General features: G+C 33.0%; 3 protein-coding genes across 6 annotated transcripts; 2 read left to right on the top strand and 1 right to left on the bottom strand.

The window, feature by feature from the left end:
- The first annotated feature begins 2,975 nt into the window (after nt 1-2,975).
- LOC139492811 (dynein light chain Tctex-type 5-like) lies at nt 2,976-3,476 on the top strand. Its single transcript, XM_071280965.1, has one exon. The coding sequence runs from the start codon at nt 2,976-2,978 to the stop codon at nt 3,474-3,476; it is 501 nt and encodes a 166-aa protein (XP_071137066.1).
- A 4,776-nt stretch (nt 3,477-8,252) lies between these two features.
- On the top strand, nt 8,253-8,741 carry LOC139492810 (dynein light chain Tctex-type 5-like). Its single transcript, XM_071280964.1, has one exon. It carries the CDS (start codon nt 8,253-8,255, stop codon nt 8,739-8,741), a length of 489 nt encoding a protein of 162 aa, XP_071137065.1.
- A 2,827-nt stretch (nt 8,742-11,568) lies between these two features.
- Nucleotides 11,569-18,159, bottom strand: LOC139491418 (uncharacterized). 4 transcript variants are annotated; one of them, XM_071279102.1, is made up of 7 exons: nt 18,080-18,159; nt 16,105-16,534; nt 15,170-15,474; nt 14,445-14,640; nt 13,221-13,415; nt 12,668-12,940; nt 11,569-12,231 (listed from the first exon to the last, which is right to left on the bottom strand). In XM_071279102.1, the coding sequence occupies exons 2-7, from the start codon at nt 16,517-16,519 to the stop codon at nt 11,951-11,953; spliced, it is 1,665 nt and encodes a 554-aa protein (XP_071135203.1). In that variant the 5' UTR covers nt 16,520-16,534; nt 18,080-18,159; the 3' UTR covers nt 11,569-11,950. The 4 variants fall into 4 exon arrangements, with proteins under 4 accessions (XP_071135203.1, XP_071135204.1, XP_071135206.1 ...); XM_071279103.1 differs by lacking the exon at nt 18,080-18,159 and adding an exon at nt 17,079-17,160; XM_071279105.1 differs by lacking the exon at nt 12,668-12,940 and having other exon boundaries at nt 18,080-18,154.
- Nucleotides 18,160-19,097: the final 938 nt, after the last annotated feature.

Here is a 19,097-nt window from a genome sequence, read left to right as displayed (position 1 = left end):
GAAAAAATGAATCAATTTGCTTAGCGATGGAAAAATGTAAGTGTGATAAAAAGCAAACAGTATAATATGCATTTTCACCTCATGTGGTTACGTGTAAAAAATTGACATAACAGAGGGTCGCAATAGGGATAGGGGCACCGAGTCCCTTTGACGACACACATATTCCGTACATTTATGTCTATACTATTTAAAAGTAGATAATAAGAAGATGTTGTATAAGTGCCAATGAAACAACTCTCTATCCAAGTCATAATTTGTAAAAGTAAACCATTATAGGTCAAAGTACGGTCTACAACACGAAGCCTCGGCTCACACCGAACAGCAAAGCTATAAAGGATCCCAAGTGTATATTAACTGTATATTTATGTCTATATTCTATTTGGATGTCTTACAAATTTAAAAATTTTAAAGTATTTTTATTAACAGCAATAAATCTTTTTCAAAAGTTATATAATTTTAACTGCTGGTATTTTTGTATCATAAAAATTGGAATTGAAGGTTTTTTCCTTCTTGAGAGAGTTATGTAAGATCATATAATCCTCTTGATTTTATGATTATTTTTGTGTATGTTTTATGCAGCGACTCCGTCATCTCGAACCTCCTTTACACTGCAAACTTAAGTATATAAAAAAGAAGACTCATAAAAAAGCATAAACGCCGTTTTAATTAGATTTGACTTCCAAATTGGTCTCCTATTTTAGATAAAAAATCACTTGATAGTTTTAACAATCAGTTAAAAGAACAATGATATACTTGTATTCATCGGCTTATCAAATAACAAACATTGATATCTTAACCTTCAACTCTTACACCGAAAATTGATTTTTTTCGCATAGTAATGCTTCAGCAATACAAAATTTTCTGAATCAATATCAAAGCAACCCAAGCAATGTTTGTCACGCGATTGCGTTTCTGTTTTTTACTTTGCTTTTGTGAGTCCCAAAAAACTTTTCCAAGAATTTACAATTTCTAAATCATTTCTTTTCTTGTTACTATTATATATCCTTTTTGTCAAATCTTTTTGTTGAGGAGATCAGAGTACCCGAAGAAAATCACCGAACTTCAAAGGACAAGAGTCCACACGCTGAAATGTCTCGCCTTCTTTACTTACTTTTGATATGATATTGATATTCCTTAATATAAAGCTTTACTACAACTATCACATAAACTTAATATGATCCAAGAAAATGAGGTCAAAGTTATACATACAAAACGAGAAATACATGTGCAACTTACCAGCATTTAATACAATAAATGTACTTGACCGATTGCTTAATTTTGTAAGAATCAAACTTTACCAAGAAAACTAAACATTGACCAATGAACCATGAAAATGAGGTCAAGGTCAGATGAACCATGCCAGGCAAACATGCACCGCTTACAATCCTGCATTCAACACATATAGTTGACCTTTTGCTCATAGTTTAAGAAAGCCGACTAAAACACAAAACTTAATACTGAGCAATGAATCGTGAAAATGAGATTAAGGTCAAATAAACCTGTGAGACTGACATGAACTTCATAAAATATTTCCATACACCAAATATAGTTGACCAATTGCATAATGTATTAGAAAAAAAACACCAAAAAACTCAAAAACTTAACTATAACCTCTGAACCATGAAAATGATGTCAAGGTCAGATGATACCAGTCAGTTGGACATGCGCAAATAAAAATTATTCCATAAACCAAATAAAGTTGACCTATATTGCTAACAGTACAAGAAAAACAGATCAAAACACAAAAACCTGAAGTATAACCACTGAACCATGAAAATGAGGTCAAGGTCAGATGACATCTGCCGGTTGAACATGTACACATTACAATCCTTTCATACACCAAATATACTAGACCTATTGCTTATATTATCTGAGTTTTGAACTTGACCACCAAAATTTAACCTTGTTCACTGATATGAGGTCGATGTCAAGTAAAAACTGTCTGACAGGCACGAGGACCTTGCAAGGTACGAACATACGAATTATAGTTATCCTATTACTCATAATAAGAGAGAAATTAACATTACATAAAATCGGACCTTTTTCCAGTAGTTACTGACCCATGAAAAGGAGGTCAAGGACAATGGACATGGGACAGACGGAAACTTTGTAACATTAGAAATCTATATACAAAGTATAAAACATCCAGGTCTTCCACCATCTTAAATATAAAGCTTTTTTTAAAAGAAATTCACAAACGCCGTCGCCGGATCACTATCCCTATGTCAATCTTTCTGCGACAAAAGTTGTAAATAACATTTTTTGTTGGTTTTAATTGTTAAGTAGTCAGCCGAGAACCAGCTTACATGCACGCTTCGTAGGTAACGTCTGAGTTGTGTTCTCAGCAACTTTATAGTGCAGTAAAAAGTATAGTCAATCATGTAGTTAGTTAAATTACGTACAGACATTTATCTTTATTAAAAGCAATTAAAAATCGATTTTAATAATTCCAAAAGTTAAATCAATTTCACGAACAAGAAGAATTTTCGCTTCAAAATAAATGGCACAAAATATAATTAATAAAAATGTAAATAATTTCAATAAGCACTGAAAATAATGATTCCATTATAACTAAGGATAATTGCAATTTGGCAGTGATAACAAAACATAATATGCATTTTATTGAAAATTAATCGAGACTTTGGATCTTCTCACTATTAATAATACAGTTGAATTGAATGCAGACATTAGTCAATGATACATCCGCCATTATAATTTAGGTATGTATAGCATTGAACAAGATTTAATTAACTATAAGCAATTGTGTTCATTCATCTGTCATGTATTGGTTGTCAAGCAAGTTCAATTAAACAATAGAAAAATCTAAATCATTTTAGAAAGTCTTTAATTCGATTCACTGGTTCCATTAATTCAAAACTTGCAAATTCATTTTTGACTTTATTTAACATTCTGTAATATTTATTCTTGTTGAGAGACATTGTAAACAGAAATTTGTGGATTTTATAAAATAAGCAATGGATAAAGCATATCTACAGAGACCAACAGCTAGAGCAGCTCAGCTTCGTGCTGCCACCAAGAGTCAAACACCGTCAGGACGTCGAGACGATGAAAGCAACTGTCGATCTGAAACTACGGACGAACTTAATAAATTCAAATGGGAAAATACATACAAAATGGATCCTGACAATTTACTCTCGGAAAATACTATCCAAGGCACTATGAGACAGGCAATTAAAGAACTCATCGCCGGTGAAGACGACGATTTTCTCGAGTCAGAGGGCAGGGGTCATTTGTGTGCGAAACTAACAGACGACATCAAGCATCGAATAAAAACGGAATATGCTAATACTAGGTACAGATTTATAATTCATGTAACTATTGTTCAAGATTTTGCCACTTTTTCCATCGGAAGTAGATGTTTATGGAACGATAACACAGACAATCACATGACAGTTTCCATACCTTTTGGTGATAGTTATATTGTATCAACTTGTTATGCTGTTTATTTTGAATAAGTGAATCATAAAATCAATATTGTGTTCTTATTTGGTAGTCACATTTTGAACACTATTCTGAAAGAGAGGCGAAAGATATTAGAGGTATATTCAAACATATAGATCGAAAATAAAATGACAACGCCATGGTTAAAAAAGAAAAAGACAAACAGACGAAAGTACACACGACACAACATAGAAAACTAAAGACGAAGTAACACGAACCCAACCAAAAAGTGGGGTGATCTCAGGCGCTCCGGAAGGGTAAGCAGATCCTGCTCCACATGTGTTTGACACCCGTCGTGTTTATATTATTCTGAATTTTAAGTAAGAGACAAGTTTTTGAATGTTGCCTAATATTTATTGTGTCTATTTTTTGCAAATAAGTTATTTGAAAATCGAGTGCTCGACAATCTCGGTCGTCTCGAACGACGTCTTGATTGTTTACTTTTCTATAAAGGACTAACTGCATCTATATTGAAGGTTTGTTTAAAGTCTAGAATAGGTTTTATTCTTGTCAATTCTAATGGACAGACAGAACTATTGAAGAAACCTTGGGCCATGACGATACTTTATCTAGAACTCAAGTTTTCTTTTTTAATACTTGAGTGCACGTGAGTGGGACAACTACATATTTATTTTTGACTCTTGGTTTATAGTGCGTTCTGTCTTTTAATTGGAATCATTGAAAATTGTTAATCATTAATTTGGCATTACTAAATTGCTATTCATTTAGTTTGATTTGAACTTGGTTAAGTGGTTCCACACGAAAAACATTACAAACATGAAAAGCTTAGATACTGCCTTGGTCCACATTTATTACAAAAGTATGATAAAACCTATAGAAATAACCCTTTTGAAATATTTTTATATGCATATTACAACTTAATTGAATTTGATTGGGTCGTTAGGATATTTCCCTTGTTGTAAATTCGGTAAACCATGTTGTCACTGTGACAACTAACACCCCCCCCCCCCCCACTATACATATAAATGGAATACTGGGGTCCAAAAAAAAGTTGAAATTGAAATTTAAAATGGTTTCAGAATTATAAGGATTAAAAACAATTTCTCTAGATGTTTTTGACGTGTAAAATGAAGATCTAACTTTACATAGAAGTCCTTCTGACTTTTGTTATTTTTAGTAAAATTGAGACAGACACAATTGTGAGGGATGGAAACGTTTGACTGTATTATAAATATCAATTATATTTATAAGATCTGGAAACACAACGCTATGTTTTTGAAAATTTATACGAAATGAAAGTGACTTCAGAAAAATAAAGTATTGAAAATGTAAACAGGGAATGTGACTCACTTTCGGCATTTCGTATAAAACTTTTTACTCTTTATGCGAGTCTGTTATTGACGGTAGACACTTATATGTTTTTACTCTTAATGTGAGTTTGGTATTGACGGAAGACACTTTTATGCTTTTTCTCCTTATGTGAGTTTGGTATTGACGGTAGACACTTTTATGTTTTTTACTCCTTATGTGAGTTTGGTATTGACGGTAAACACTTATATGTTTTTACTCTTAATGTGAGTTTGGTATTGACGGAAGACACTTTTATGTTTTTACTCCTTATGGGAGTTTGGTATTGACGGTAGACACTTTTATGTGTTCACTCTTAATGCGAGTTTGGTATTGACGGTAGACACTTATATGTTTTTACTGGTTATGTGAGTTTGGTATTGACGGTAGACACTTTTATGTTTTTACTCTTTATGTGAGTTTGGTATTGACGATAGATTTTGGTGCTAGACGTCTTTTACAACTTTGCTTGACTCTTTGCAATTAAGAACTTGTTTATTGTTGTATTAGGGAGCTACCATTTGATTTTTATGGGGGGGGGGGGGGGGGGGGGGTAGAATGAAAAATTTTGTCCTGCAATTTTTTTTAGCTGTAATCTCTGTCCTGCCTTTTTATTTTTCACTCTGTTCGGTCCTGCCTTTTTTTTTTTTTAGTTTATCCTGACTTTTTTTTACCTAAATTGTCGTCCTGACTTTTTTTTTTGCAAGTGTCTCATCCAGCCTTTTTTTTTACTCAAAACTCCTGTCCTGCCTATTTATTTCAAATTTCATTCTAGCCCCCCCATAAAAATCAAATGGTAGCTCCCTTACATTCTTGATTTTTTTGAAAGTGTTGTTCAATGTTGCTATCCTTTTGACACAAACCACATTTCCTTTTATTCGGAGAGCTTTAAATCGGAATTCATACTATTAAATCGTTCATCAATGGCAGCCTCAATAACTATTTTTCTCGCTTGAAAACATTTGACCACCGGTATAAAAAATAGATAGTGGATGCGATTAAGAATAAATCAGTCAACAGTCGACTGGTGGAAATCGATTTACTACTCATGACAATAAAGAAATCCATTGGTGAGACGCATTCGATAAAAATAGGGAAGTAAATTAGCTTAAACAATATAATAGCACACGTTATTAATTTGTGGCAAAGCTATTGCGAAAATTGAATCAAATCATGGTAGGGTCTGTAAAAACTTTTAAGTTCGATATGTTCCTTGAAAAAAAATCATCCGTCAAGGAAACTGATAAATTGGAATTTCGAAACAAGTGGAGGGGGATCATTACTTCGCATTGAAAGTGCTGCTGGAATGTTCCTGCAAAAAAAAGGAAAGGTCTTTATGAAAATTGGAGACGTCTCTTTTGTCAAAAAAACGATCAAACATCTTGATAGTGCAAGACTTAGACATAAAGATGCTAAAAAAAAAAATTTTTTTTAAGATACGCAATTTGTTTCGAATTCGATCAAAAGAAGGTTTTAAGATCCCTGCTTCAAAGGAGGATTGACAATTGTAGTTGTTAGAATGAATAAATACACATGCTCTCTCCTTCAGTGTTATTGGGGTTTCCCGTGAGGGTAAAGATATTCATTTATCAAACATTTTTGAATATAAAAGAAATATGCTTAATCTCTTGAGAAGACAGTGCCAAATGTTAGAAAAAAAAACCCATCTTTTATATCTTAATGCATAGGTATTATTTATAAAAAAAACTTTGATCGAATCTTATAGAAAAAGAAAAAAAAAAGAAAATCATTTCACATTTGCTTTATCGGATTTCTTCAAAGGTTGGACAGTTTTTCATCGAAGCAGATTCCGTCGTATATGTTGAATTGAAAACACCATCGTCAGTGCAATAGCTTTACATAAAATGTGAGTTGGTCCATTGTGCACGTAACTATATAACTCAACTTGAAAATTTTAACGATGACCTTATTAACCTTTTTGTGGGGGTAACACATTTATTTCATTCATACCCCTTGCAGGTTTTTTTAAAACAAATATATTATATAATCGGATAAACTAAAAAGATACTAAATTACCAAATAGTTTGTAACATGTAATGCTATGTACAATCGGCATGTTATTTGGATAATAAATCTTTCATTTATAATGTGTCATTCTTCTTGTCAAATATTAAAACATGCTTCATCAGCAATTCATAAGATTAAAAAGATTAAGCCATTACCACGTTACCAAGCAAACAAAAGTTTATGTCAGATGAGACATGCATTATTTAGCTTAGTTGCTTAGGATATGGACCCCCTTTTTGTACCCAAACATACAATATTACAAAAAAGTCTTTTATAATTGCCACTGCAGAAGAAAACATGCTTTCTTTACATTTATAAAATTAAGAATGGAAAGGGGGAATGTGTCAGAGACAACAACCCGACCAAAGAGCTGATAACAGCCGAAGTCCACCAACGAGTCTTCAATACATAAATCTTTATTGCAAAATTACACCCATAAGGGTCAAGCAATACAATCAAGCAATAATTTTATACAATACAATGCAATACAGTGAAATACAATGTAATACTATAGGGTTATTGTATGAATATTGGGGAATATTGTCCCGAGTAGACTTTTATATTGCACGAGCTTGCGAGTGCAATATATGTTCTACGAGGGACAATATTCCCCAATATTCATGCAATAACCCTTTTATTGTATAGCAATATAATATTTCAAAGTAAAAATTGGTTTAAACTAAGATTTTGTCGTTGATGACGTCATGAATGTTTACGATTTATTGTACTAGTGCAATATTAGAATTTATTGCACGCTAACTTTTGGTTACTTTCTGTGGGAAATATTATATTGCTATACAATAAAATGCAATACAATGAAATTCAATATAATACAATACAATTTATAGAATAATAGAACATTAAGAGTTCAATTATAAATGTATATTAAAAACACCATCATAACCATGATAACCTTGCCTGACACGGGTCTGACTCCCTCAGTTCTAAAGACTGTTAAATGATAGCCAGAAAATCCCGCACACGAAGGCGTGCATCAGCGGCTCCCTAAACAAAAATGTGTACTAGTTCAGTGACAATGGACGTCATACCTAACTCCAAAATATATAAATGAACTAAAATTGAAAAATCATACAAGACTAACAAAGGCTCCTGACTTGGGACAGGAGCAAAATGCGGCGGGGCTAAACATGTTTTTTGAAATCTCAACACTCCCCCTATACCTCTAGCCAATGTTGAAAAAACACACAGCAATACGCACAGTAAACTAGGTTAAGAAGAATTCATGCATAGTCTATTGTCAGCTACGATATTTGATTGTTTTCTATTTTAGTAACGAAACACAAACTAAATTCATGGATTGACTTGTCACTGTTCTATCCTTTGAAACATTAAACTTTCACACTAAAAACAAAAGATTTAATTGTCTGTTAATCGTTAATTACTTAGTACGTTTAACCCAAGTACATTATGTGTGTATATCTTAACAAGACAAAATGGAAACGCGTCTCCCAAGACTTAGTAGATTTTCTAATTTAGTGAGAAACGTTATCAAGTCTCCTCACATCTTTAAGCGAGAAGATGACAGCAGCCGAACTGAAACGAGCGAAGAACCTAAAATTCGTTATGAGAATACATATAGGATAGCACCAGATGACACTATCGCAACCAAAATTGTCAACAGTATCATGAACAATACAATACTGGAGGTGGTTTCCGGAGAGGAGGAAGATTTCTTGGATAAAGAGGGGCGTGGTTTTCTCTGCACGCGACTGAGTGATGCTATCAGACAACGAATCAAAGCGGAGTATTTTAACAGTCGTTTTAGAATAATTGTACACGTAACTATTGTTCAAGAAAACGCTACAATTTCTGTTGGAAGTAGATGTCTATGGAATGATTCTACAGATACACATACATCTGTGACTGTACCATTCGAGGATAGTGTGATCGTGGCAACTTGCTACATGTTATACTATGAATAAGACAACAACAATGTCATAGCAGTTCGAAGACTAGTTCGTCTTATATGTTGCTCATCATATAATAATATCATATATCGGTATCCACGAAAATTGGTACCCACGAAAATAATATAATCCACAGTACACAAAATTCTTAATATACGAATTTAAGATATATATATTGAGTAAGTAAAGACGTGTTTTGTTTTTCTCATTTCTTTTCAGTATAGTTGTAAATTATTGATGCACACATTTGTATATAATAGCAATCATCGAAAACATCCATATTTGTAATGGTCAAAACTGAATAAAGCCTCGTTGGTGAGTAATTTATATCCGTATGCGTATACTGAATGGGATATTTCAGTACTAGTATACATAAGACCGTAATGAATCTTGTACTAAATATAACCTTATAAATCTTGGTGCTAGCAGTAGTTTTTTTATGACAATTTATCGACTGGAAATAAGATAATAAACGATTGTTAAAAATAAATTGTCCAGTAACCGAGTCCATTTGGATAGTTTCCCGATTTATTTTAAAGGCGTTTTAGATCATGATTATGTTTGCATGAACGGCATAAGGGATATAACTCGGAAGAAATTCTGAATTCCGAGTACACAGTTATCGTTCATTGTCTACACACAAATATATTCCCTAGTGTGGACAGTGTATAACTTGCGTATATTTTCATAAGCTTTCCTAATTTATTTCTATAGTTATTGTATGCGTGCATCTTTAAGTAGAGTGATAAAAATACATATTAAGAAAATTTGGGATGAAACAAATAAACTCATCATAGATACCAGGATTGAAATTTTATATTTGCGCCAGACGCGCGTTTCGTTTACAAAAGACTCATCAGTGACGCTCGAATATAAAAATGTTAAAAAGGCCACAGTAATCCCATTGAAAGTTAAAATCTAGGTTGCGGATAAAGAATTTGGGATTTCTTTTTGTAAGGGCATAATAGTCCGAGATTGCTCAGACTTTTGACGACCAGACCGTGATGTGTATCAAACAACTAAAAATGGAATCAGCATGATCCGTATGAAAGGAGAAAAGACATAAAAAAAAATACAAAACGATTAGTTGAAGAAAGACAGACACTGCCAAAGAAAAACATACAAATCCGAAAGTCCACTAAATACAACATCTATAGTTTAGTGCTCCGGAAGGGTAAACAATTCCTGATTAACGAGCGACACCTGTAGATTTCCTCATGGCGATTAAAAATCCGTAGATCAGCTAGTTTTTTTTCGAGTCATAAACGACACAAAGAGGATAAGATAGTAGCCTTAATTGTGCGGGCCATCTTTGACACTGATATTCCATAATTTTCAACCCAATCATGCTGGCATCTGTTTAACTTTTGAAGAGCTGACCTCGACTTTACCATCATGAACCAAATTGGTTCAAAGGTGACAACAACAACCTCCCTTGAAGGCAATCATGATAAGATACATACAATTTACAATATTGTATGAACTGCGGTTGATTTTACTCCATTAGAAGATATTGTTTGATTTATTTATTTTTTTGGATAGAAATGGTGAGTTCACGATAGGAAATATAAATTTTTCTTTTGTTGTAAATTTTACTTGCATTACGAGGAGATGGCCTTACATGTTGTATGTAGCTCTAACGAGTCTTAGTACCTACAATGTATATCTAATCCCCACCTTCCTTAGAGTGAAGAAGTTTCACATTAATTTAGAGGAGGGGTTTTCATTGCTGGCATTAAATATAGAAACTTTCATTTAATGTTTTCGTGGAGCATATGACAGACAAACCAATATAATAAAACATAATTTGTTATGACACGCCGCGATATGGATAAGAAATATAATATTATTGACTGATTGTTTGTTGCTTGACGTCCATTGGCAAATATTTCAGGGAAGATCCATAAGTTGGGAATATGATTTAAAACGGACCAAATATTATTTAGTGTGTATCGATAGACGTGGAGTATACGTTTCAAGTTTCCTTGTGCATTTTTATTATTATATTAACGAACAGGAGAGACCAATATTTGTTCTATGACACCCACACGAAGCGTTAATATAAATCAAAGTATGTATACCAACTTTATAAATTATACAACATCATAAAAATTTAAACAGTAGGACAGTTATTCTATATTTACTTACACTCCATTCACTTTTAATACTTGAACTTTTTTTAAAAAGGGAAGTGAAATCGAGTCAAGGGTGTAATATCAGTTTTAGTGATCAATGATTTCTTTTAAAGTGTAATTTTCTTATGTGAAATTGGGCAATAATCATAAATCCATAGACTAGTGTATGAAGTTTACGATCGTACCCACAACTGTCACTTCTTCAAGGTTATTTTTTTAAGATTTGGGGTCAATTGTTGAATACCTATAAGACGCCAGTGAAAAATTACACTTCTTGAAATAGTCAGTAAACAAATAGTGATTGTGACATTTTTCTTCAGAAAAAAAAATGTTTATAAATATAAGCAACCCGGCGAAAATAGTTCTTCGCTGTAGACTAACTTACATGGGGAGCAGAAAGAAGACAAACGGGCTTTCAAACTCACAAGTCGAAGTAGTCCGCGTTTGTTCTGACGTCTAACAACTGTTTTGCCAGACAAGGCAGCTAGGCAGTGACTCAAGTCAAAAATAAATTAAACTTACAACGCAAATGAAAGAGAACAGTTAAAAAGTAAAAACAACAGTATACTACACACGTTCTCCCTTTCTTTCCCAGATCCCTGTTTCTATTTACTCTAATAACCGACATCCAACTTTTTATATATATCCCGCATCCCAAAATATTCATAAACACTCATACTTGCAATAAATATATAAAAAAACCTGTATTTTTGTATACAATAACTTTATCTTAATTCACGGTAACCCTCAAAAAGTCAAGTAAATATCACAATTACAGCACATAATAATTTATACAAAAACATATCATTTACAACAAATGCTTCATGTTTTCAAGACTACTCATATAAAAGTATTTATCATTTAACTGTATTAATTTGCAATCTTTCACTCCTTAAGTCAACTTATTCCATATGTATGCAAAAGAAAAACATAAAAGTTTTCTAAAGTTTTTTTTCTCACTTTTTTTGTGTTATCTTTGGCTTTGGCAGGCTAAACAGTTTCTCAACTGTTTGAAATTTGTCCTTTAAAATGCAAGACCTCAATGAGCTCTCTGACTACTATGTACAATATTTGTGGTTGGTACTTGTACTATTGAATACTACAACCCCTACGGGATTTTATAGTTTTTTCCTTAGAGACCTTTTTAATTAATTGCTCAATTCCATCGACACATGTGTTATTTAAGTCTTCATTCTGACACTGATGTTTTTCTTCAAGGTGCGCATATGCTTTTACTGAATTTACTGTAGCGGTAATTGGTGCAACACGTGCTACTTGTAGTCTAGATTCATCTGAACTCCATTGAGAATCGCAGCTTTCATCAGTTAATTCAACAGGGAAACGGCTTGTCGGTATATTTGGCATAGAACCTACAATAAAATGATAACTTTAAGATCTTTTAAGCTCACATGCAATATTATTATTAATGTTATCAATATTTCTTCACGGTTATAGCTTATAAATTATCTTATCGAAAACATTCTCAGTTTAAGAGATGATTCAAAGGGGGAAGAGGTCGTAATGTTTTTCAGCATAAAATCTTCAAAACAAATTTAAACTCGCTACGCTTGTCGTTTTTTTTCTTCGTCCCGATTTAATGGAATTACGCCCCCTTATAAAAAATCCTAGATCCATCCCTAAATGTAAGAGCACATAAGCATACTGGTCCCATGTTGTATTCACTTATTGCTACGCTTCGGTGCGGAGTTTAATTGGAACGGGGGACCAGCTTACTCCGAAGTATAACTGAGGTAGTAAAAGCAGACCTACATTTGCCTACTTTGTCATGTGTCAATATATACTCACGTGATATCTCGTCTGCTATAAATTCCTGGTTTGTATGGGTAAGGGCATTACAAAGGGCCTTAATTCCATAGTGTTTTGTTGTGAGAACATTGATTAAACGCAATAGTCTTTCCTCCTTATTCCTTGGTTCTCTGATAAACATCTCAGTCACGTGTGTTAACACGTGCTGAGATATCAGGTATGGTATCAAATCATTTACTTGGTAAATATTGTTCAAGATGAAAGGAATCTTCTCATGGAGTATTCTCACTTCAGTCTTTGACATTGGCTTTCCTAAATAGATATCAAACAGTCGTGTATATTATTTAATTTCTGAAAAAGTTGTTAAGCTTTTAAATTGTATCATCAAACGTGTTTGAAATTGTCATACTCATCACTAACTTTGTAGAATTTACTTTATTTCTTTTAGTTTTCTTTTATCAGTGATTGATTTTATATAAGCACTATAAACTATATTGTCTGTAACTGTTGTTGGACTTTTTCTGCAAAGGTAGTTGCAGTCTTTTTTGCGTTCTTGTGCAGCCTCAATAATTCATATAAGTATTAAAGTTACCTCCGATATCAACACCAATGTCTTCTAATACATTCAGTAACGTCACAAAGCTTTCGTCTGAGTTTTCATTTGACTGCCAAAACTTTATCGTCTGCCAAAACATTTCAACATAACCATTCTCCCTGCATTCTTCTACCTTTTCTATCTGGTGATTTGATAAATGCAGTAATCGTCCCAGTCGACAAATATTTGGACCTGGGTGACAAAGTTTATTTAGATCATTTATTACAGCTTAAAAAAAAAAAAAAAAACAAAAAAAAAAACAACAATGGATTTGAAATTGGATACATGTATTTGATGATTTAAATACAAATTAAAGAACTCTTTTCGAAGATTTTATGTGATTTCTTTACAAATGTTCACCTATTTTGAAAGATTTCAATCATATAAAAAAGAAGATGTGGTATGATTGCCAATGAGACAACTATCCACAAAAGACCAAAATGACACAGACATTAACAACTATAGGTCACCGTACGGCCTTCAACAATGAGCAAAGCCCATACCGCATAGTTAGCTATAAAAGGCCCCGATAAGACAATGTAAAACAATTCAAACGAGAAAACCAACGGCCTTATTTATGTAAATAAATGAACGAAAAACAAATATGTAACACATAAACAAACGACAACCACTGAATATACAGGCTCCTGACTTGGGACAGGCACATACATAAATAATGTGGCGGGGTTAAACATGTTAGCGGGATCCCAACCCTCTCCCTAACCTGGGACAGTGGCATAACAGTACAACATAAGAACGAACTATAAAAATCAGTTAAAAAGGGCTTTACTCATCAGATGGACAAAAATATAAGTGGACGTGGCCGGGTACTTATACATCCCGACACAAAAAGCCACAATGAACAGATCTGAGAGTACTCAGTCATGTTCAGAAAGTAAACTAGATTAATGCAACTTTTTCTTTCGATTTTCAGGCAGTTCAATGAGCAAAGGATGTGTGCAATTTTTTTCAAAATCTGCAACATAGCCCATATATTGTTCCTTGTCCTTAACATCATCACTACGACATCTCAAATAAAACCTCTAAACTAAAGTTACTAGGCATTTTTTATCTTCCAATTGATTATTCATCTATTTCAGTTCTTACCAGGCCAAACATTCATTTACAAAATCATCCTGCCTCTCCCCTCTGAGGCTCACGCTCAAAAAATCAAATCGGCGTCCCTCAGGCCTTAAACGGTTTATAAATTTGTATACATACCAATCATTTCCTCATATTTTTGACAAAAACATTTCAATTCAGTCGGCATTCTGTAGAATGTAGTATTCGTATCCACGTTGTCTACATTCTTATGACTCAGATTTGATATTTCAATCAAAACCTGATTTATCTGTTTTTGAATTTCTTGAAATGGAGTTTGCTGTGAATTTCTCTCAACCATTGGACTGACAGAAACCTAGAAGTAAAACACACCAATACATTAAACGTGTGCCTTCTTTTTGTATATGCAATTGAAGTAAAGCAAACAAAGCTATGACATAACATAACAAAATACAAACGAGAAGACTTCGTCTCAGAAATGTTTTCCTATATACCTCAAAAATTACATTAGATGTATGTTTCATTATAATATTTTATTCTGATTGGCTAACTGCACATCACGTGTTATTCCGTAAGCAGTTGCATTGCTCAATACAACTTTTCACTCATGATAACACGTGCTCCAACAATAAAGTGCACAGGTGAATTAAATAATAAAATTCGTGTTTTCACGATCATAGCTAAAAAATGTAATTATAAGTATTGAATGCTTCTTTTTGTAACTTTATAGGGTTGTAAAAGCGTTGACCGTGCGTACATTTTTAGTACTTCGGTCAACGTTTTGACACCCCAATAAATTTACAAAAAGAAGCATGCAATTCTTAATATAATGGTTTATCATGAAATTTAAGAATTTATTTCTGTGACCTGTGTTGGGAACTTACCACTGGCTGCTTCAGCATAACGTTTTCTCTGCTGAGTGTCTGTATATGGTTCTCCATTTCTCTGATTCTTTTCTCCAACTGGTATCGTATTGTTTGTTCATGGTGATAGTTGTTAAATGCTCTATCTCCATCTACAATCGCAATGTGTTTAGCTATTTTCTTGTCTCTTTGAGTTTGCGTCAGTTGAGCCTGGAGTCTGAGAATCTGGTTTTGAAATTCTTGTTCATTTTCTAAAGTAGCTGTTCGTTCCACTTCCCTGATATATACCTGTGCATCGTCTTTCCTATTCCTTGATTGTTTTTTTTCTGTTAAAATTTTGAACAAAATACACGATTGATTGTTGGTTACTATAGTACTTAACGTTCAGTGGCAAATATTTCATGCCGGAATAAAATATACGAAGAATTTAAACTAATACACCATATCGCTTTTTACTCCAATCCGAATAAGATCTGAAATTACACAACTTTTACACCCATTTGACATCTATCTGGGGCCCAGTTTAAACAATGTATTACGCATAGACCTTTTTATTTATAAAAAAATATTTTTAAACAATCATAAAAAGCTTCAAAAAACTGTTATGATTTTAATATATATATATATTGTTTGCTTTCTATACAATTTCTTTCCTTAACTTGAAACAGTTGACGTTTGTTGTTGCAATGTTTGAACCAAACAGGAAGTTGTCTTAATTACGATAAATAGCGATAAGGTGTATTCTATATACCCATTCAAAAATAAAAGCGTTTTTTAACAAGACATAGACATAAACAAAAGTAATCCAAATCCATTCCAAGCAACATCGTCGCATATATTGATGAAAAATCAATAAAAAGCATACACAAAACTATGAAAAGACAAAAATCTAAAAACCTTTCGGAATTGAAACAGCCTTTTTAAAAGAGAAGGTACAAGTCTAAAACAGAACTTACCTTCTGCATAATACCCATCAACCATTCGTTTCAGCTTTTGTAACACTTTGACAAAGTTTGTACGTCCTTTTATCTTTGGCAATTCATTTAATAATGGTGGCATTCTTCTTAGTTTTCTGTTGTCTATTATAATAATGTGTCTTTCTAGACAAATTGCCAAAGCAACATCATAAACACATTCAGTCGAGTCTATAAAGCTATCGGACAAAAGTACCACCACTAAGTCTGACTTTAGAACCGCATTTCTTTTGTTGTCTAGTATCATACATCCGGGTATAAAATCTCTGTCTCCGTATATAATTCCAATATTAGAATCTTCCAAGCGTTCGATGATTCGTTTCGATTTATTTCTTTCGTCTTCATCTCCACCGTCAGACAAATAAATGGTAAAGTTACCGCTTACGTCCATTACCATTTAATGTCATTTAATCTAAAAGGAAATGGGAACATATCTTTTAAATTAATGTACATGTATAAGCAAAGCGCAATTGTTCTTCGACCCTTAGCGATATACTGACTAGTCTTGGTGGTTTACTAAACTGTCAACTCTATGGTTGGAAGTTCTATCTTGAATGAAAAGCATTGGCAATTTGCCGCCCCTTTTTACCATCAGGTACTCTGGCTTCCTCAAATTATAAAGTCCGTAAATATATATATGACATAACGCTTAAACACAAACAAACAAACATTTTGTTCACATACATTATACGGTTATTTACAAGATGCAATTTTGAACGTTAATATAAGAGTTACAAAAGTTAAGTAGGATTGTAGTTTATCTAAGTTTTGTGTGAAATTGTGGCTTAAACCTGTACGAATCTAGATTTTCCTTTCGAAGTTATATTTATTGTGAACCGTTTCGAACTTCTAAGCTCCGATCGAATATTAACAGCTTTCAGACTGTGTTTTATTATGTATCAAGACTACACAATCTTAAATTGAAAAAAAAGTTGTTCTGTGATTTTCATGCTTACCCTATGACGATAACCTTTTAAGCAGCATCTCATTAAATTAATGGCTCTCCAACCTCCATGTAAACAGGAAGTTTTTGTATGTATTTATGTTTACATGACACTGGGAAACCCTGATTTTTATATATCTATAAAAAGTATTTATTAAAATGTCTAAATTGATTCGGATGTAGGTCAATGTATAAGTAAAGGTTCTTGTAATCACTTCCTTAAGGCTTTTATATCTTCTTCTGTATACATCTTTTGTCCACAAGTTAAAAAACAGGACATCTTTGAATATATAATGGTGTTGAATTTTCTGTGTTGATTGTTTTGACACAGGAAGTTTATTGGCCTGTTACCCAGTGGTTGTCGTTTTATGCTGTGTTGCATATTTGTTTTTCCTTCATTTATTTTGTACATAAATCATTTACTTTTCTCGTTTGAATTGTTTTATAATTGGCATTTCGAACTGTTTATAGCTGACTATGCGGTATGGGATTTCGGTGAACTATGGTTGTTAATATCTGTGTCATTTGGTTACTTGTGAAGAGTTGTATCTTTGAGAATCACACCACCATGACCTCATCTTTTTTCTGTATATTAACAGACTGAGTGTGATAATATAGGTGAAGGGAAAGACCAGCATCTGTTTTAGTTTATAGTTTTGATACACTGAGCCAAGCAGGGTCTAAGGGATCAATCCATGATAGTAATATGAAAGATTCTAATCTTCAATCGATATATCAGAAGTCATCATATTGCTTTTTAAAGCTACACTCTACATGTTCTTTTAAAAAATACCAGAGGGACATCCAAAACTGATAGATAAAAAATAAACTGACAATACTGACGAACATACAAATTATAGTACACAAGACTCAATATAGAAAACTATAGACTAAGCAACACGAAACCACCAAAAAATGGGGATGATCTCAGGTGCTCCGGAAGGGTAGGCAGAATGCCGATCCTGCTCCACATATAAACTTTTAATTATTCATACATGTAAGTTTTATACTTACCATATACCGGTTACGTTTTAAACAACATCAAACTTGTGTACGCTCTACATCTGCCTGGTATAAACAGGAAGCTTGTTTATGGTTAGGTGACAGTGGAAATACCCGTTTTTTTTGTATATTTAAAAAGTCTTTTAAATGTCTTTATTGATTGGTTGAGTCACTGTATAAGTATAGTTTACTCTCACCCATATGGAATTTACTGACCCAAATAAATCGTATTTAAATTCACTAAGACACTGTGTAACTAATAATACTTATTTGTAATCGCTTTCTTGCATTTCTTATCTTATTTCCTATTCGTATGTTTTCATCTTTTGTGGTATACAATATAAACATAAATGGGACATAGCTTCATGTTTTTTTATTGTGTTAGTTTTTTATTTACTTTATATTTCATTTTATTTTCTAAAGTTTATTGATATCGCTGATACTCTGTTTTTATGGGGGCGATTTTCAAAGTTTTTATTTTCTATTACTCAACATGTCAATATATCGGTTTATTTTTTCTCTAATTTATAGACTTACCATAGCGAAACAATACATACATTTCCCGATTAATGTTTACCAGAGAAAAAAAAAGAATCTGTATTATATATAGTTAATTATGTTTTTTTATTTTTTAAATAGGATACAGTTTTTGTCCAGTCTGTACATCTGTTGCAGAAAGCGAAACATAAGGAAAGTGATCCGACTGCGTCTACAAACTTCTAGTACTTTTAAATATCACCCAATTGATACGATATTCCCGTGCTTGTATTTCCTATCATGATTTTCTTGATAGAGGGTTGTGCCGTCACAAGGAAGCTATTAAACCAAGAGTTCCAAATGTTGAAGTTGAAATCATCCCTTCGTAAATTTTACGGACGCCATCACGAATTGGTTGACCGTTATGGAATAACCGTTTCACAGATGATATCGGATATGTTCCTTACGTCGTAACTACAATCCCCTTCCCTTTCATAAATGTGACCTACCGAATTAGTCTATTTACCGGATTTGTTACATCATGAGCAACACG

The sequence above is a fragment of the Mytilus edulis genome, chromosome 10, assembly GCF_963676685.1.
Source record: "Mytilus edulis chromosome 10, xbMytEdul2.2, whole genome shotgun sequence".
Taxonomy (NCBI): Eukaryota; Metazoa; Mollusca; class Bivalvia; order Mytilida; family Mytilidae; genus Mytilus; species Mytilus edulis.
The sequence above is the reverse complement of the archived record's forward strand: the minus strand, read 5'-3'. Positions and strand labels throughout refer to the sequence as shown.

Coding starts and splice junctions, on each gene's coding strand:
- LOC139492810 (XM_071280964.1), top strand. CDS start 8,253: ATGGAAACGCGTCTCCCAAGACTTAGTAGATTTTCTAATTTAGTGAGA.
- LOC139492811 (XM_071280965.1), top strand. CDS start 2,976: ATGGATAAAGCATATCTACAGAGACCAACAGCTAGAGCAGCTCAGCTT.
- LOC139491418 (XM_071279102.1), bottom strand. CDS start 16,519: ATGGTAATGGACGTAAGCGGTAACTTTACCATTTATTTGTCTGACGGT. Junction 14,641..15,169: donor TTATGCTGAAGCAGCCAGTG/GTAAGTTCCCAA, acceptor TTTTACTTCTAG/GTTTCTGTCAGTCCAATGGT. Junction 13,416..14,444: donor AAAATATGAGGAAATGATTG/GTATGTATACAA, acceptor TTTGTCACCCAG/GTCCAAATATTTGTCGACTG.